We start from the raw sequence: 20,103 nt of genomic DNA, 5'->3' as shown, positions 1-20,103 counted from the left end.
AGGGACACACACAGAGGGACAAACACACACACACACACACCTCTATACACAGGGATATAGGGCTGCCAGCCTCCGGGTGGTAGCTGGAGATCTTCTGGAATTACAACTGATCTCCAGGCAACAGAGACCAGTTCCCCTGGAGAAAATGGCGGCTCTGAAGGGTGAACAATTTATAATTGTATTTTAACTGTGTAAATGAGATGTTTTTAGAATCGTTAATTATAATAATTGTTTTATATATTTTAACCTTTATGTATCTTGTAATCCACCCTGGGCCTGCTGGAAATGTAGGGAAAGCGGAATAAAAATTGAAAATAAATAAACTCTATGGCATTATACCCCACTGAGGCCGCTCCCCTGCCCAAACCCCACCCTGTCCAGGCTCCACCCCCCAAATCTCCAGGAATTTCCCAACCTGGACCTGGCAACCGTACGGATGAAAGAGTTTAGTTACACTTCCAAACTGCCATTCAAGCTCAGTACTCTGTTAAGTCAGCATAATGGTTTTCACAGATGGAGATGCTGAAGGGAATTTGTAGCATCCTGAGGTATAATAGTTCCAAATGACCTTGTCTGAGGCAAACATGGCCAACCCTTCCTTCGAGATCGCTAACTCTGCCATCCATTCATTATTATTATTTTTTCATAGCTATCAGATAATGATTTGCTTCTTGTGCCCTGACATCCTTATTAAAGAGTCAGAAGGAATAAGATTGGATCACCGTTGGCCTGCAAATTGAGCCTGTCAGAAGGCAGGAGTGCATCCGCTGGAAAAGGGGCCCTGGGAATAAATCTTTTCAGAGGTCTGTGGCTTTAGGACATTATGTTGATGTCACAGCAGTTTGCAGAGGTGCTGCTTCCAATTAACAGGGAAAAAATCTTCCCATCTCCCAACCCAGGGCCTCTTTTATCAACATGATAAATACTGCTGTGGTGAAACAAATCACTCCGGAGGGAAAGCGACACACACTGTGTGATGCCGTCTCACCTTTCTCTTCTCCAGCAGAAAACAATTTTGAACGAATACAGCTTTATCTGCAGGACTGGGCCTTCATATTTCTTTCCATAAACTACTCCAGGCCTCACAAAAAAGGACAGGGAAAAGTCTGCAATGTTTAATTCTAATGAACCCACCGAGCTGATTTTATTTGCTGAAATCAGCCTTGCTTAGTAATGATCTTTAATTAATCAATTGGTGGCATATTTATTATTGCTCAGCGACCCTGGTCTTCTTTGGAGGTTCCCCATCCAATTACAAACCAAGGCTGACCCTGCGTAGCGTCCAAGAGTTGACAAGATCGGGCTTGCTTGAGCTATCCAGGTCAGGATAAGCTCAGGATATTGCTACAGAAATCTCAAGTCCAAGCTCCTGATAGGCCTCTACAACTACAAAAATCACTTTGCCAGGAGGTGTTGGTGGAAAATGGAACCCACCATTAGACTGGCCGTTTTTGGGTGGAAGTCGTGGTGGTGATGGGCCAAAAGTAAGATTTCCCTTTAATCTTTCTCAACAGGCACAATTTCTCTCTAATCAAATGCACATTTGGTTTGAAAAAGTTCCACGTTATCAAGCATTAGATTAACCCTGAAATTCAGCTACCAGAGAGGAAACAAATCTACCCAAACTGTAAAAGTTACAACAGCGGCGAAATAAAGTGACAGAGGATGGATAATATATTAATTTATGACCCTTGTCATCCTGATGGCTGGCTCCATTACTTATGGCCTCATTTCCTGAGATGAATCTGCTACGGAATGGCATTTTTACTATTCCATGGCGTACAAGATGAATATCATCAGCCAGCGACGAGAGCCTTGTAATTTCTCTCACACTGCTCTCCTACTATCTATTAAAAAAAAAATAGGACAGTTATTATTCACCGTTTATTGGGCTCTACAGAGAGGGATAAATACTTGGCTCTCTGCTATGATTCTCCTGTGCTGTGTATGCTGTATGTGCAGCTGGAGGCATTGCAGCAAAAGCAGCAAGATAAAAAACAAATTAAAAAAAACAAATTGGGATCACCAAAAGAACAAGAAGAGATCCGTTACTAGGGGTGTGCACAGTTTCCCGCTTCGGTGGGAAAACAATCTGGAATAACCCAAATCTTGAAGTGGCAAGCTTTAAACTTTAAACACCCCCTTGCTCCAGCTGACTGGCGGAGCCAACCAGTCAGCTGGAGCAAGGGCGACGGGTTTAAACGCCCCCAAAGCTTTCTGAAGTGACCTGAATCGCTTTGGAAAGCTTTGATTCAGGAATCCCAAATTGGGCCAACAATGTTGGGCCCGATCTGGAAATCCCAAATCTTTACAAATCGGGTCTGATTTGGGTATTTAACCCAAATTGGAAACCCGAATTGCACACCCCTATCCATTACCTGACACAGCAGCAATGCTAATTTATTCATCAGGAGCTTTGAAAGGGGAGAGGGACTTGTGCATTTATTGCCATGCCACTCTACTGCCGCATCAGAACCCAATGGGATGAGATGAGAAATATACATGATGAGATTCTTCCTTGTTTAGTTTAAGGTTTTTTTTTCAAGCTAGCTGCAACAGGCAGCTGCTCTGAAGCTCAGGGAAGGGCCGATGGGACTTTTCTACCATGCCTTTCTGATGGTTTAACCTCCTTGCTCCTGTGCCAGAGCTGCCATGAGCTCTGGATGGGGGAAAGAAAGCTTTTGAACATGAGTTTTCCCATCCCCGGTATTAGAAGAGCCAGGATTCCCACATCAACCACCAAGGATGGGGTCACTTCTGTGGAGTCTCAGTATAATGAGGAAGGGGATAGCAGGTACTCACATCTACTTCCTCCTCCCCAAAATGCTCGCAGTCAACTGCCTCTCTCAGGTTCAGCCTCTCCACCTTTGAGGGCCCCTTCCCGCCTTAAATAAGTTTGCACTGCCTCAACACTGCTCCTGAATCTCCTCGAATGTCCAGCCTCACCCTCTCAGCCATTGCCATGGCAGCGGCCATGACGCTACCCCAAACTGGAACTGAGGCTGCCACAGTGTGCTCCACCCACTTCCAGTTCCTGACTGGACTCTGCCCTCATCCTGGTGGCCACACCTTCAGCATCTTGGCCACGTTTTCTCTCGCCCAGACAATTGCAAGCTGAGTCCCAGGTATTACATGCACAGGCTGCTGGCAGTTAGGATGTCTTTGGAAAGCAATCCAGGTGAAGGGAGGCTGAAGACGAGCTGCCCTGGGCAAAGAGCCATCTTTCTTCCCAGATATGGCACAAGGATCTGACCCCTGGGGAGAAAGCTTCGGCGTTACAAGGAAGTGGAGGCCCAGCTCCTATAGGGAAACAGCTGCCTTCCTTCCTCAGTGGGGCCAGGATTGTCCCTTCATGGCCAGCTTGCTTTGGAGAGGACAGAAGTCAGGCCCATCTCATTTTTATCCTTCTTCTAAGGAGCTTAGAGTGACATACATCATTCACCCTTCCTCCATTTGATCCTCACAACAGCTCTGAAAGGTGGGTTAGACTTAGAGAGGGTGACAATTCCAAGATCACTCAGTGAGATTCCATGGGAGAGTAAGGATTTGAACCCGCGTCTCCCAGATCCTAGTCTGACACCCCGACCACTGTACCGCATCGGCTCTCTACTTCTGATAAAGAGGGGATATATTTTACAAATGCTACCATTATTACTTCACCCTTTCAATGAACAGCTCATGCTTCCAGATGAGGCCCTTAGTCTATCATTTCATTTCATTTCTTTTTACAAAACGGTAATCCTGATGGATGCATAGAAAACAATGGTCATTATCTAGCTCCTCCGGCTAAGCAATTGAGACAGATGGCACAATCACTCTAACATGATCACCAAATAACTTACAGGACCCACACTAGGGCAGGAAGGTGCTTGCCAAAACAATACATACATGTGCGTGAGAATGCTTAGATACCATAAATTATTTCTTGGCATCCTGTTGCATCACCAGACTTCTCCCTATATATTTTTTTAACGTGACAGCACATGCTTAGTAAAACAGGAGAGAAAGAGAGCAAGAGTAGGATCTCACAGGAAGGGACCTCAAAGAGGGTGGGCCGTGGCTCAGTGACAGAGCAGCTGCTTTGCACGCAGAAGGTACCAGGTTCAATTCCCAGCATCTCCTAAAAAAGGATAATGTAGCAGGTGATGGGGAAGACCTCCTCCACCTGTGACCTTGGGTAGCTGCTGCCAGACAGAGCAAGGCTGATCTCGAGAGACCAAAGGTCTGACTCAGAAGAAAGCAGCTTCCTATGTTCAGTGGTAAAGTCCCTGGTTCAATTCCCAAGCATCTCCAGTTAATAGGGATTAGGTGATGTGAAGAGACCCAGGACTCTGGTGAGCTGCTGCCAGTCAGAGTAGGCAATACTGACCTTTATAGACTGATGCAGTAGGAGGCAGTTTCATGTGTCCTGATGGATCCGTGTCTCTTAGAGATTTATAGTTTAAAACCATCACTTTCAACTGCACTGGAAACACCAAAGACCCGACTAGGGCTCAACACCATGTCCTGAAGCATTCTCCCTGTCCCTGTTTTATAATTCTTTTGTAACATCCTTCCTGAAAAAGAGTTCTAGACAACTCAAAAGCTTGCATATGGTTATGTGTCATTGAACTGGTCCTGAGAAAAGGAATTACATGGATTGTGTTCTGGGTTTCTGACCCCACTGGAGGCCACACAATAATAATAATAACATTCGATTTATATACCGCCCTTCAGGACAACTTAATGCCCACTCAGAGCGGTTTACAAAGTGTTATTATTACCCCACAACAATCACCCTGTGAGGTGGGTGGGGCTAAGAGAGCTCAAGAGAACTGTGACTCACCCAAGGTCACCCAGCTGGCTTTGTGGAGGAGTGGGGAATCAAACCCGGCTCTCCAGATTAGAGTCCCGTGCTCTTAACCACTACACCAAACTGGCTCTCAAGACCTTGGAATATATGGGTCACACGGCCACTCAAGTTCATCCCTAAACACATCCTTGCTGAAGCATCTTGGGCCAGTTATGGTCTTAAAGGCAGCAAAATTTGAGTCCAGTGGCACCTTAGAGACAAGATTTTCAGAGTGTGAGCTTCTGAGAGCCAGAGCTCCCTTCTTCTGTCTTAAAGGAAGTTTCACATAGAATGCACTGATTCCTCTAGCTTACAGGAGATAAAGAGCATGGATAAGACCAGCCAGTTCATTTATTGTGCAATCTTAAGCAGAGTTACACCCTTCTAAGCTCACTGACAGCAATCCATTTGGAAGGGTATAACGCTACTTAGGACCAGGGCTTTTTTTCCAGCGGGAACACAGAGGAAAGGAGTTCCGGCACCTCTCACGTCCGGTGGCCCAGCCCCCCCCCGTTCTCCAGACAGGGGCCCGTGTGTTTCTCCCTCATTTCCCTCCTGAGAGTTTCACCACCTCTTTTCCCAGAAAAAAAGCCCTGCTTAGGACCACACTGTTAGATCCGTACTTTGGTGACCGGAGGGCCTTGCTTACTGTTAGATTTTCCTTCTTTCCTTCCTTCTTCTCTCTCTCTTCTCCAAGTTACATAGAAGCACTCCAGCTTGCTGCATTGATTAGCTCTTCCCTTCAAGCTGCTGTCATGGGCGAGGCAATTTAGAGTCAATCGAAAATGCATTTCGAAAAATGGGTTTTAAGAAGGCTGTACTTAATGGCCTAGTTTGCTCTTGGTTTGGCATATGAAAATCCTTAGCATTGAAGAGAGGGAAAGCTGTGCAAGCCTAGCTCTTTGGAATCTGCAGAAAACAAGAGGGGCTCCGAGTCTTGATCTGTTATTGGATCGAGGGTCCCACACCGCCTCTGGAAATGCTGACACATATCTTCCATGGTACTTCTACCTGCTGCAAATGGAGCGTGGTCCATTGCACATTTCAGATATTTGTGCTCTGTGGCTCTCTTACTTTGTATCAGCTGCTGTGGATATAGTCCACTGCTGCAGAGTATTCATAAAGCTGTCAGGTTTTCTTTCAAACAAGCCCCCGTTTGTGCTAATTTTAGTGCCGTGAACAGAAATGATATGTTTATTAATGGGCTGCTCTCAAGTCAATGAGCAGCAGGGCTTTGGTCCAGGGATATTCTCTGATGCTGAGTGTTGGAATGGGAATGAATTAATTCAAGAATGAAAAAGAGGATTAATGAATGAAAGTGACCAAATGTTGCAGGGTCATCTCGCATTTGAGATTAGCCATCTATCATGGAAATCTTCCTTGGCACTGAAGCATAATCCCATAATTTGAATTCTAGACCAGAAAGACGTTACTTGATTCAATAGGAAACTGGGAAGGGGGTGGTGGCGGTCAGAATATTCCCTGCTGCTATTGGATTCTATAACAGGCTTACCAACCTCTGTCAAGGGACCAACGCTCTTGTCTAAAGGGCTCTTTCTCTTGTATGACTTTCCACTAGCACACATATGGCTGGCACATGAAAAGATTAGCACCCTAAATATCAGACTATGTGAACACACCTGGACTCGATCCCAAACCTCTTTCATTTTCGCGAGCATCTCAGTCAAACACTCAAAAATGCTTTGCGAGCATCTGAAGAAGGGAGCTCAGATTATACCCTGAAAATCTTGTTGGTCTTTAAGAGGCTACTGGACTCGAATCTCGGTGAGCATTTGTGAATGTTTGACAGGAAGCTTACAAAATGCATGTCCTGTGTGCACAGGAGCAGGTGTTCCCCCCTTCCTATCTTCCTCTCCCGAGCCACAAACTTTTCTGAACAGGATGGGAAGTAACCTGTCACGGCAAGAACAGCTCTTTAAATTACTCTTCCAATCGTTTCCAGTATGACTTCCTGCCGGAATGGATGGGAACCTCCTCTTCCCCGATGCCATGAACCTGTTCCACAGTGCATCCCACAGCTTTTTGAAGCTAAATACATTTCAGAGGAAGAAGGTGGTATACTAAAATCTTGCATGGCCCTTGGGAAAAAAGAAAAACCAGAGAGTTGTTTTCATGATGAAATTAATCTTGCTGGATGCAATTTTAATTCTATACCAACAGTAGCAGAAATGGATCAGCTACGGATCAAAAAGCAGGAAGTTTTAAATAGCTCGTCACAGGTGAGAAGGTTCCGGGATGACCTTACAGTAAAATTACATGACTGAAGGCTGCTTGTTGTGGCTTTTCCCTTGGGGCCACAAGGCTTGCTGGTTTTTTTCCTGGCCTCTGGCAGAAGGGTATCCGCAAAGGCAGAGAACTATTTTTGTAGCTGCCTAGTCAGGCATGCAACCTGATGCCTGCTTGCTCTCCTGGGGTGAGCAGCAATTACTCCTGGGTGAGCACCCAAGTAGAACACGATGTTGTGCACTTAAGGCACAGGGAATGGATTTGGATAGGCAGAAGGGGAGAACTCAGCAAGATAATTGCAGAATACATGTTTTGTAAGGCTGTGCTAAGCTACTGCCAGGAGTGCTCTTTAAAAACAGTTGTGGAAGTGGTTCGCTTCACTTATGGGGAGGGGAGCAAGTGGCTCACACTGGAGTTCCTGAGATGGTAGACAATCCCAGTGGTTAGAGGATTGAACAGCCAAGACCTGGGTTTAAATCCTTGCCTCTGCCATGAAATTAAATGGATGACTTTGGCCACTGACAGCCTCACTTACTTGCCAGGGCTGTTGTAAGAGCAAAGCTGGGCCGATTCCAGACGGCCCTCCCCGTCCCGAAAAGTCGCGCATCGTCGCGCGGAAAACGCGAAATACCACGTTTTCTCGCGCGAGTTTTGTGCAATGTCACGCAAAACTCTCGCGAGAAAACGCGATATTTCGCGTTTTCCGCGCGCCGACGCGCGACGTTTCGGGATGGGGAGGGCCATCTGGGATCGGCCCTGGAGAGAGGAGGAGCCATGGAGATTGTTCTAATCACCTTTTGGGGAAGGGTACAGTAAACACGGAGATGGCTCCTACCCCCTCCCACCATTCTGCAGCACAAAGTTTGAAGCTAGAAGAGAAAGCTGGAGTTGAAGGAAGGTGTGTTAGGCTGCAGGAAGACTCCCCGGAGGATGGCCAGACCCGCCTGCTTAATAGCATTTTACCAAATCTAATAAAATGAGGAGACCATCTCAAAGGGGTGTAACTTCGGAGAGCTAGACAGAGCGTTGGGTATGTTACTTTAGGAACTGTGAAGAGTGCATTTATGGACAGGGTGAGGTGGTGGATATGCTTATTTGGCAATGGGTTTGGATTGATATTATCATAATTAGAAAGTTTTCAGTCCGGCTCCAGACAAGCCATGAATCTGGACAGGCCTGAACCGGAGTGGAACTTATTTAACAGCAACCAACAGGCATGAGCACAAGGTTAATGGGCAGTGGAATCAGGTTGTGCTGGAGCTGGGAAAACTCTCTGGGAACATCGATGTACCACAAAGTGGTCTTTCCTGAAATGGACCTTACAGTGTTAGCTTGTGGAAGAATAGCATCACTCTCCAAGGTTATCTGGAACCTCGGAGGTAACAAATCCCACCAAAAATCACTATCCATCCTTTACTATAGCAAAGTCACACCTGCATTTGTCCCCTTAGGGTCTGTGGTGGTGGTGGAGAGTGCTGTCAAGTCATAGCTGACCTATGCCAACCCCTGCTGGGGCTTTCAAGGCAAGAGACTAACAGAGGTGGTTTGCCATTGCCTGCCTCTGCAACCCTGGTCATCGCTGGACGCCTCCCATTCGATTACTAACCAAGACCAACCCTACTTAGCTTCCAAGATTTGATGAGATTGGACTTGCTTGGGCTATCCAGGTCAGGGACTTATGGTCTGTGTGCTTAATCTCTGCACTTTCAGCAGCTGCACAACGAACAGAAATCAAACCTGTGCAACTTGCCATGTCACTATAATACCGATATGCTGGGAAAAGCTTCACCGGCGGGTTTCAGCTGGCCGTGCAGCTGTTAAGAGGGACAGAAACACTGCCAGGAAAAAATACCTAGATGCTTGATGCGCTCTTGGCTGTACACTTCTTTCTTGTTTCTGTCTGTTTGTATGTGTCCCTCTCCCCATCCCAGTGGGGTTTTGCCCATGTTGTCAGAATAAAAGCAGAATTCCTTTCTCCAATGCTAACCTGACAGTTTCTTTCAATATTTATACCAGTGTTGAAATTAGGTTGTAGTTCTGATGAGCAAATGTCACCCTGACTCATGATGTTGGCAAAGAACTGAGGGTTTTTTTTCCTCTCAACGCCTTTCGACTTTTTTTGGGAATCTTAAAAATAAATGAGCCCTAAAAATAAGCATTCAAGCAATTCAAGCATTCTAACCTGCTCTACTTCTTTCCAATTATATATCCATACACACAGATTGCATGTGAGCACACACCCCTGGTCACAGGCTGTTACCGAGAGGCATTACCAAGATAACCTTAATCTGGAACGAGGATTATTATCTGTTTTTGCTTTAGCTTAGATTCATCATCTTTAAATAAAGAGGTACCTCTCTCTCAAAGTAAACCTGTCATTGCAACCTACATGTTGAAACACGATCTGCTCATTCAAGGCAGATTCTCCCCCCCCCCCCCATTCAAGACTTTGTTACTTTCCTTCTGCTAGAATCGCAAAAATACCACAACACTGAGGTTTGTATGCCCACTGGATATTGAGATATGTTAACCATTCACCTCCTGGATTTTCTTATATGGACAGGGAAATCTTAGAGGTGACTACAACAGTGCAACATTCAACACCATGTGGATCCTGCCCATAAGACGTCTCCCCTTAACTAAAAGCACAGAAACTGTAGGAATTCCTTTTTGTCTAATGCAGATATGCCCAATTTACGAGCCGTAAAGGCAGCTGCCTACCAGATTCGATTACAGTTTTCGTGTCTACTCTGCATATATTTTGGAGGGATTGCCTTTCCACCAGGGGCTTGTTTAAACCTTTGGTTTTTGTTCTGTTTGCCTGATATTGCAAAAACAAAGGAAAAGGATATAAGCAAACCATGCAGAAGGGATAAAGGGCTGTGTTTGGTGCAGCCGATTAAAGTTTTGCAGGCCGGGCCTATTGTTTGGGTTAGACCAAGACTAAACTGGGACTCACAAATTGGATAATGCACTTTCAGTGTCCTTTAGCAATCATTATTTGCAAGTGGATTTTACCGTTTCATACAGGAAAATCCAGTTCCAAAGGATTGCTAAAGTGCATTATCTGGCGTGTATGAAAGCAGCCAAAGTCTGGAAGGGGGGGCCTCTATGAGAGCATTGTTGCAAACTCTTTTTGGGAGAAGAAGATGGAAGAAAGCAACCATGATGATTTTAGGATACATTCCTGATTACAGAAAAGATCGTTGTCAAAGCAAATGGTGGAAAAACTTGCATTGCTGGCATCTCCATAAGGATGGACATCTTTGACCCATCAGGTCTTTGTGTCACTTGGAGTCAATGTGCTCGAGTAAAAACCTGGCTATTTGTAATGGTGGTGCCCAGGGACTGAATCATACATTATTATAGTGATTCCGCACACGTTGGATAATGCACTTCCAATCCTCTTTATAGATCATTTGGAATGGATTTTTTTGGGTGCAGAACAAAAAATCCACCTCAAACGATTGATAAAGTGCATTGAAACTGCATTATCCAACATGTGCGGAATCACTCATAGTCTTCATGGTTGCCACAAAGAGTTTTGATCAGACGTGCACCTGAAGATGCTTGCTTGGAATTCCGTTTCCAAGCACATACCGGACAGTCTTGGATTGGGACCATAGTGAGAGAAAAGAAACTTCAGCCTCCCTATCCCTGGATATTTTTGCAACTTGAAACAGCTGTTTGCCTAACTGGGGAAAACTAATATGCTCTGAAGACGATATGTAAGTTTCCTCAACAGAGAGAGAGCAGACCCAAGTTTGAATCCTCACTCTGCCCTGGAAACTTGCTGGCTGGCCTTAGGCCAGTCACACAACCTCAGCCTAACCTACCTCACAGGGTTGTTGTGTGGATAAAGTGGAGATGGGGAGATTGTTGTAAGCCACTTTGGCTCCCCACTGGGGAGAAAAGAGGGAATGAATGAATGAATGAATGAATGAATGAATGAATGAATGAATGAATGAATGAATGTTCCTCCAATGTGCTATGGCCCCGATATGAATTGGGCATGCTTACAAATGAAGTTCCCACTGGGTTACTCTCAGTCTATATTGGCTAGAAACATGTCTGGTGCTCTCAAGAATTTTATAACATTTGCATCAGCCCTAAGTACCTCCCTTGCACTGGCAAGTCAAACCAGTGCCTCCCTTTTCTGGAAAGCCACTGCGGAAAGTTAAGCCTTCAGGACTGGCTGTAAGAAACATCCTCTTGAGATGCCTAGCACTCAAAGTGAGAAGGGAAATCATCTGGTAACCCTACCCTACCTATCAAGAACAGGATCCACGTGTTTTATCTGAGCATGTACGGGGGGCGGGGGGGGGGCGGGTGGGTCTTTCTTTCACTTAATGGAGCAGAATTTGCTTTTGCATATATTCTATTTTTCTTTTTTCTCCTTTCCTGTTGATTGGGTGAGACTCCTGACCTTTGGAACAAGCACCGTAGCGGTTTCCATTAGCTAAGCGATTATTTGTCATTAATATTGCATGAGTGAAACAAAAATATAAAAGGAAAAGAAAGAGAAATCTGAACAGAACATTTTATGATACAGAAGAAGGTGGTCTTTTGACTTTTTAATCAAGAAGCTCTGCACTATTACCTGCACAATAACCTCGATCTCAAGTCTTTGTTTACAGCAGAGGTCCATAAAAATGGCAAAACCCCATCTGATATGGCTTTAATACTTTTAGCATCATCCTGAAGGTATTTCGTTCTTTCCCAAGCTCCAGAGGTTAACATTTTCTGTCTACTCTCATTATTTATTAATTTCCATCATTCCTCTAATAACCCTCTTTTTACGTGACTGGAATGCAGCTAAGCCGTCTTGTATTTAACCGTGGCTCCAACTCAATGGGAGCTTCTGTTGCCCAAGCTCCAATGAAATGCACTGGCCCTATGCAAGAGTGCAAGGGTCTGACCTCCATTACAGTCTGCCCTGTGCCAGGCAAACCAGCTGTCTTTAATCCTTAGCCCACAATGGCTCTGGAACCCAGCAAAGATCTCTTGAGAACTGGGATGAGCAGCCAAGCTCCCACCTCACACCAGTTTGCGTAAGTGTAATAACCAATTTTTTTTTAATGAACTGGACTCAGAACAACCCTGGTTGCTTTACATCCATAACTCTCTGTCTGCTGAGACTTGGGCCTGGACAGATTTGTCATCCTTTTGTTGGGCCTGTAAGACAGAAATGTTCTGCCAGGCATATGGTTAAGGTTTAGGGTTGCCAGGTCCCTTCACAGTCTTGGCGGGAGACTGGGATGCTGGCTCTTACTTCCTCTGCTCTCCCTGAGCTTCTTCTCTCACACGTGTGCACTCCTGGCTGGTGTGATGACATCACTTCCAGGAAGTGACACCATCATATGGGTCAAAGGGTGGCCTGGAAGCACCCCTATGCTTGCCAAAGGACTGAATTACACCTCCCGTGGGGCCTGATTTGGCCCGAAATAGGCCTGTTGCAGGGCACAGGAGTGCACCATGGCAGGGAGATTGGGAACCCTAGTGAACTTTGAGGGGAAGACTGGGAAATGCATTTGACCTCACAAAACATTCAATGACTCCCAATAGCAACTGCAGAGTGTATAGAATGTGAGGGGTGAGGACCAATCAGGCCGCATATGCAAATGACCTCTGTGTTCCAACAGTCTCTGGGGGAGGGATGAGGTGTGGAACGTTGTGAGCCCCAATCAGCCCACACATGCAAATGCCCTTGAAAGGCTTGTCCAATCAGGGAAGAATGGCTGAGCTGGCAGTGGGCAGGGGCACAAGCAGGCAGCAGCCTGCCAGCCACACAGGGAAGCTGTATCCTTTCGGGAAAACACATTTTACCCCTTTTTACCCCCCTAGGTGGCAAATTTCTTAAAATCCCTTCTTAGTAGGTGTTTACTTCATGAAAAGAATGTTCTCTTCAAATTTCATGTTTCTAGGTCCAGGGGTTTGGGCTGGGCGTTGATGAGTCGGTCAGGACACTTGCCTTTATATATATACATTTTTGTATTGGTTTTTAACTGTTGTAATTGTGAATCACTTTGAGATCTTATTGGCAGAGAAGTGGTATAAAAATTGAAAAAATAAAATAATGATCAGTGTTTTATTTCTTTCTTAAGTTTCGTCCTCTGGATGACAAGGCCTTCAGGTTCAGTGACAAATTCCAACCCTGCATCCTGCTGAAGCGCGAACTGATCCTCATCTTACAAGACTGGAACCCCGGTCTAAAATGTCAGCCATTCAAAAACCCATTACTAATTTGCATGGCTATTATAAAGCAAATCCTGTCTTTCCCCGACAACTTGTACCAGTTGTTAAAGGTTTACACAAGACCAGGGTGGAATGAAACTTATTGTCTCCTTCTAAATGATATTTTCCCTTTCCCCTGGCTGTTTCCTGAGCACGAACAATAGTAAATGGAGACAAAGACATGAAGATTAACAATGAAAGGCAGGCTGCTAAATTATCAGTGAAGAAAAGCAAACATAATGTATGCCCCCTCATCAGAGCTCTGGCACAGAGCAGAGCAGATAGCTTTTAAGAGTTTTCACTTGGTAAAATACCCTCTTAGACAAGTGCCGTTGCCAAATTTTCTATTAAAAATCACCTCTGGATAACATGCAGTCACATATCGCCTTTAAATTTTAAAGATTTTTTTCCCCTTGATGGTTTTCCCCCCTTGATTTCTGTTGCCACAGAATAAAAAAAAAGACCAGAAAGGGAAAGAGGAGCAAGGGGCCAAAGGAGAGTTGTTTCTTTATCCTTTTACATCTCAGGAGTTGAAGACGTTTCTCGCTCAGAGCCCCTAATAAAGCTTATTGCGAAATGTGTTGGGATCTAAAAAGACTTCCCATTTGCACATTGCTTTTCTTTTCTCCTTACTGGTACAGCCTCATTTTTCCTGAATGCTTAAAAAATGGGAACAGCAAGCTGGGGCTCTGGAACAGCCCCCCCCCCACATGTCCCTTTCTAGGATTTTATAAGTTCTCAAGAGCTTGAACACGTCCGTTCCCATCTACCTCTTTTTAACTGATTCTCAACTGTTCTCAATATGCTATGCCTCCTGCAGCGCGCTCAATCCTTATCATGCCCCCCTTTTAAAATTTTTGATGAATTTACAAAGCCACATTCCTCTGTACTCCAGGGACTTTTCTGAGCATGAAGAAACTCTTTCCTTGTCCACGGGTGATTTAGTTTTCCTCTTTTAGTGACTGGCACTATTATTAGATTTAGTAATAATCATGGGGCTTAAACTGGAGTAACTGCTTAGGATGTTACTGTTAGTGTAGATTTGAGGTGCCTCATTAATGGTCATACATAGTGAGCTGTCCGAGGTGCTGAACCTGGACATGTCTATGGTTGCATTTGGGATTGTTCAATGTAGAGGGAAAAACCCCTTTGTGGCTGTGCCTGCTACCTTATCTCAGAATTCCAAAGGCGCCCGCAGGCTCAAAAACGTTGCGGGAACCCTGCTCTAGCCACTACACTACACTGTCTTTACAGGTCATCTCGCAAAGCCAATTTTAGCCAGCCCCACTGGCACAAAAGTTCCTGCCGGCATGAAGTGCAGCAAGAAGAAAGGGCTCCAGGAGCACCAGCCAAGCTGTTGAGGGACACATGAACTTCCTGGACCACTTAGGGGAAAGTCTATTGCAGAAGAGGCCGAAGGGGGTCACTCACTTGAACATGTTATCTGGATGGACATGTAGCCCGTGCCACAATCTTTCTTGTAGTGGCACGGCAGCCAATTGAAATGGCAACGCCCGTTGCCACACTGCAGCTCTTCTTTTTTACACGGCAAGATGGTTTGCTGATCTGGAAAAAAAAGGAGAAAGAAAAATGGAATAATCAGAAAATTGAAAAGCGCAAGAAAAACCAGGGGTTGACCAGAAAAGAACTGCTGCTTGAAGCCGGGGAGAAGAAATCTGCAGCCCACCCACTCAACACCAATCTGTTTGGGTTCGCACTCCAGTATGTTTAATTTGAGGCCTTTCTGTCAGTTTCTACAGCCAAAAGGCCATGCAGTTAGGTGTAACTGTTCATCATCTGCAAGTCTCCTGGCAGCTGCTCCCAAGGAAAATGCCAGCACCTTCCACCAATGCATTTCTAATTGCCACCAGTGGCAAACAGCGCACTGGTTCAGTAGGTATTATTTGCAGGGCCAGATCGACGGGGGAGGGGGCAGGGGGGATAGTCTGCCCCTGGCTCCGTCAAAGAGGGGGCACCAGGCACAGCTGCCAACCGCCAGGAGCATGCGGGTGGCTGAGCAGAGAGCTGGGAACCTGCCCGTGCCACTCACCTGCCCCGAGGGCAGGGGGGGCATGGCAAGCCTGCCGCCCCATCAGTGTGCTGCCCGCATGGCAAGCCAGCTGCCCCGGTGTACCACAGAGCTGGTGGCGGCAGTGCAGGTGCCTGGGAGGCTGCCCACGCCATTTGCCTGCCCCGCAGGACAGAAGGCATGCGGCAAGCCGGCCGCCCCCTCAGCGGGGCAGGCAAATGGCACAGGTGGCCTCCCAGCCACCTGTGCTGCTGCCTCCAGCTCCGCAGCATGCTGGGGCAGCCAGCTTGCCGCGTGGGTGGCACGCTCCACACTGTGTGATGACGTCACAGAAGTGACATCATCACGCAGTGCCGGGAGTGCATGTGTGCTGCGCGTATGCGCCTGGGACCAGACTTGGGTTGCCCTGGGCGCTGGTTACCCCTAGATACGGCCCTGGTTATTTGCCACAGGCTTGGAAGACAGGGTGGCTCAACCTTGCATGGATTCATAATGAGATACGGTTGTTTGCATGCTTTTAGTACTTTGTGGATAATTCCTCCCCTCCCAGTATCCAGCCCATTAGTGACCGGTAGCTAAAAGTCAGAATCTGTGGTACAACGATGGTCTCTCCCCTACTCCCCCCCCCACAACTGCACGGAATCTTCCTCTCTGCTAACAGGCAGAACATTTATTTTGTAAGAGTATTTAAAAACGAAGACAGGCTTTAGAAGATGATGGAATGGAATCTGCTGCCACTGGCTTAGATGTCTTTAACAGGAGCATATGTTTATGGAGGACAGGTCTAGCAGTGGCTATTGGCTGAGACAGCTAAATAGAGCCTCCATGCTCAGGGACAGGATATCTTTGAACGCCACTTGTTGAATGGCAGCAGTTGGGAAAGGCTCTTTCTCTTATCTCCATAATTTCCTTGTGGACTTCATGGAAGTATCCACCTGGCTGCTACTGGAAAGAGCTTAGTGCTACAGCAGGACTTTGGTTTGACCCAACCGTGCTTGTCTTAAGAGTCTTATGTCTTATATACAAGTCTCCAAAAGGTATTAACCTATAACATGTTTGAGAGCCCATGTATCCTAAAGTCCAGAATCTACAGCATTTCTCATGGTGCAGAGGGAAAAACAACAACCCCAACCCACAAAATGTCATTGCCTTCATGCAATGTTTATTCACTCCAGGAGACCAAGCTATTTACATCCCTGTGCAGACTGACTGCATGACGAAGAAGGAGGGAGCAGGTCCCCTGTAATTTTGGTGGAATGGTCTGCAGGATGGTACATGTCACAGGTTATTTAAGGGGACAGTCATGGAAGGTGAAGAGTTATGGATTCCCATTAGGTGACAACTGGAAACCAGCGAGGAAAAGAAGTCCAAGGTGCACTTAGACGGGTAGCCAACAGGCCTGGCAGACAATGCCCTGCCTTGTTAACAGAAGCTTAGTGGAAGATTGGAAGAAGTTTAAGAAATATTTGAAAAAGAAATGCGATGTTAAAGGACAACTGTGGTCTTTGGAGGGATTTTAAACTTCATTAAATAAGACTTTAACGAAGGGAATATATATTAAGATCTTTACCATGGTTAACATAATATTAATTGCAATATAGTGTAATAATAATCTCTATGAATAAACGGGGGGTTCGAGTGTTGTTGGAAGTCAACAGACAATAGGGGGAGGGGAGGGGTGGGGTCATATATTTAGAAAGGTTTAATTTGGATAAGATGTATGTATTAACCAACTATTTTATATCACCTCATCCAATAAAATCTATTTAAAAAAACAAAACAAAAAAACACCAGAAGCTTAGTGGAATGTTATTTACATACATCCCAGGGCCTTTTTTCTGGGAAAAAAGGTGGTGGAACTCAGTGGTGGAACTCAAGACCGCACAATGACGTCACTTTGAGTCAGCTGGAACAAGGGGGGAGTTTTTAAAAGTTTAAATTGCCCTCGGCGAAAATGGTCACATGGCCGGTGGCCCCGCCCCCGGATCTCCAGACAGAGGGGAGTTTAGATTGCCCTCTGTGCAGCGGCACGGAGGGCAATCTAAGCTCCCCTCTGTCTGGAGATCAGGGGGCGGGGCCACCTACCATGTGACCATTTTTAAGAGGTGCTGGAACTCCGTTCCACCGCATTCCAGCTGAAAAAAAGCCCTGATCCATCCGCTGAAAAGCTTCACTTCCCATTTCCAAACATTAAGCTTCTATTAAAGGAACAGAACATATATTTTTTTTCCAGGCAAGCTGGCAACTGTAGCACTTAGGAACAATCCACGCAGCGCTGCTGACTGAATTTCCTCTAGTCACAAATACACATGTAAGGACAACAGCAAACACTGATGTGTTCCATACCCTGTCCCATTTTTCAAAATCTCCATAGCTTTAGTGTGGTCTGTTGCATTAAGGGCAAAACTATCTTTTTCTTTTATAGACTGCATTAGCTGGAACTGTGATTTTTAAAAGGGTTTTTTTAAAAAATAATAATAAAAATAAAAATCAATAATAACATTTGATTTATATACCACCCTTCAGGACAACCTAACACCCACTCAGAGCAGTTTATAAAATATGTTGTTATCCTCACAACAATCAAACTGTGAGGTGGGTGGGGCTGAGAAAGCTCTGAGAAGCTGACTGACCCAAAGTCACCAAGCTGGCTTCAAGCCGAGGAGTGGGGAATCAAACCCTGTTCTCCAGATTAGAGTCCTGCTGCTCTTAACCATTAGGCCAAGCTGGCTCTTTTCTCTACCCTCTCCCAAACTGCTACCTCCAAGTCACTATAGACCAGGGGTCCCCAACCTCTTGGAGCCTGCTGGCACATATGAAATCCTGGCACAGGGTGGTGGATGCAGCTACAATACGGCTGCCACAAAATGGCTGCTGTAGGAGGTGGAGCCTGCCACAAAATGGCTGCTACACCACGAAGCTGAAGGAACTGGGAACCAACTTCAGCTTCGTTGCTACACTCTACCTTCAGTCACACAATGGAAATCTCTGTGCTGTGGAAAAGAGTTTCTTCCAAAGCAATGTTTTTTAAAAATCTGCACAGCCAATCAATACTCCAATGGCCAATGAGAAGCTATGTGTTGCAAAAGCCCCACCTGACCCCACCCACTTCCTAAAAACACTTGGCAGGCACTAGAAAAGGTGTTGGTGGGAGCAGTTGTGCCCTCGGGCACCATGTTGGGGGACCTCTGCTTTAGACTGTCAAGTGCTTGGCCATGACTAGAGAGACTCAGATTTAAATCTCCACTCGACTACTAGGTGATCCTGGGCCAAGTCAGTCTCTCTTAGGGCCAAGCTACAAGTGACGAATGACACTTGAATGGCAAGTGTATTTCTCCCTTTTCACTTGCCCTCCACTCAATCCACTTGCCGTTCAAGTGTCATTCGTCACTTGTAGCTTGGCCCTTAGCCTAACCAACCTCACAAGGTTGTTGTAAGGGGGAAAAGGGAACACTTGTATGCTGCCCATGGCTCCTTGGAACAGGTTCTATCATCATTTTTTTATTTTTATACACTTTTTCTGCAAGATGGTTTGTTTCTTGTCAGCTTGTGTTTAAACAATGCTGTAATGACCAACAATTTTAAGTAATAAGGGACTAAGTCTAAATCAACAGATGTGCAAATCTGTGTCCATGTAGTTCTATGTTTAATTCTATCCAGAAAGCATGGCTTAGCCCTCGGCGCTCTTATTTTCGCTGCTGCACACAGTCTTATTGCTGATATAAATCTTGTCATATTCAAGATTTGCCCACCTTCTGTCTTTTTAGTGCAATAGCTCGATTTCCTAAGCCATGTGAAAAATCCCCCCTCCCCCACACTGCTGCAATTGGTTGGCTTCCCTCTTTGCTAGAAAATGCTCTTTGGTTTTGCACAGCATTTTGCAGTACACAGAAGCTGCGTTTGAAAATTAAACTGCACCAATGCTACCCAAATAGGGCTATATTGAATTTTGTTGGTTATATTAGACCGGAGTTCAGGAGATGGATATGGTCTTTACGGGAGAAGCAGGAGGCAAGAATACGCTGAATCAGAAAGGAGTGGTGGGTGGGGGCCATGGGAAAAGAGAGGCAGTCAGAAAGTGAAAAAGTACCCCAGAGTCAGTTTAAATGGGGTGGACAGCTAATGTGGTGCAGCGAACAGGGAACTGGGTTACAACTGGGGAGACCTGGAGAAATGCCCTGTCCTTTGATGACAATTTTAATGTGTGGAAATGGGCAGTTGAAACTTTTTTACGACATGGAGGTAAAAAAAGGCTCTATTAAAGGGACAGGGCTTTTCCTCCAGGCTTACTGGCAACTCTAAGAGCACCAGGGTTCCAGTCTCCAGCCTGAGCCAATCTTTCTCTCTCAGCCTTGCCTACCACAGAATTCTGTTTTGAGGATAAAAACTGGATGACTTCTGGATGCTACTTAACTCGTCCTGGTGACAACCATAATTTTTGGATCTGGAGCAATTTCTACCTTAGTGCAGGCTTGCAAATAGCTACCTGCCTGATCACCTCTGGTGAGAAAGGAATGCCTCCAGGCAATCAGGCCAAGAAGCTTTGGAAAAGACACCCCCTCTCAAGTCACAAATATTTAAAACAAGTGCATGTGGGTTAGCAAGAATCCTTGTACTTGAGGGACCTTTTCTTTTCAAAGCTGCCTTAATACACAGTGTGGTGTAATGGTTAGAGTGCTGGACTAGGATCTGGAAGACTCAGGTTCTATTCCCTGCTCTGCTATGGAAGCTCACTGGATGACCTTGGGCCAGTCACACACTC

General features: G+C 45.7%; 1 protein-coding gene across 1 annotated transcript in view; it reads right to left on the bottom strand.

Annotated features, from left to right (window-relative positions):
- The window catches only part of BEAN1 (brain expressed associated with NEDD4 1), a 51,993-nt gene that overhangs the window by 18,768 nt on the left and 13,122 nt on the right, over positions 1–20,103 (bottom strand). Inside the window, exon 3 of the mRNA XM_055000798.1 lies at positions 14,744–14,878. Within this exon, the coding sequence (XP_054856773.1) occupies positions 14,744–14,878 (135 nt within the window). The remainder of the gene's footprint in view (positions 1–14,743; positions 14,879–20,103) is intronic.

This window comes from Eublepharis macularius, chromosome 16 (genome assembly GCF_028583425.1).
Source record: "Eublepharis macularius isolate TG4126 chromosome 16, MPM_Emac_v1.0, whole genome shotgun sequence".
In the NCBI taxonomy this organism is placed as follows: Eukaryota; Metazoa; Chordata; class Lepidosauria; order Squamata; family Eublepharidae; genus Eublepharis; species Eublepharis macularius.
This window is presented reverse-complemented; position numbering and strand designations above follow the sequence as displayed.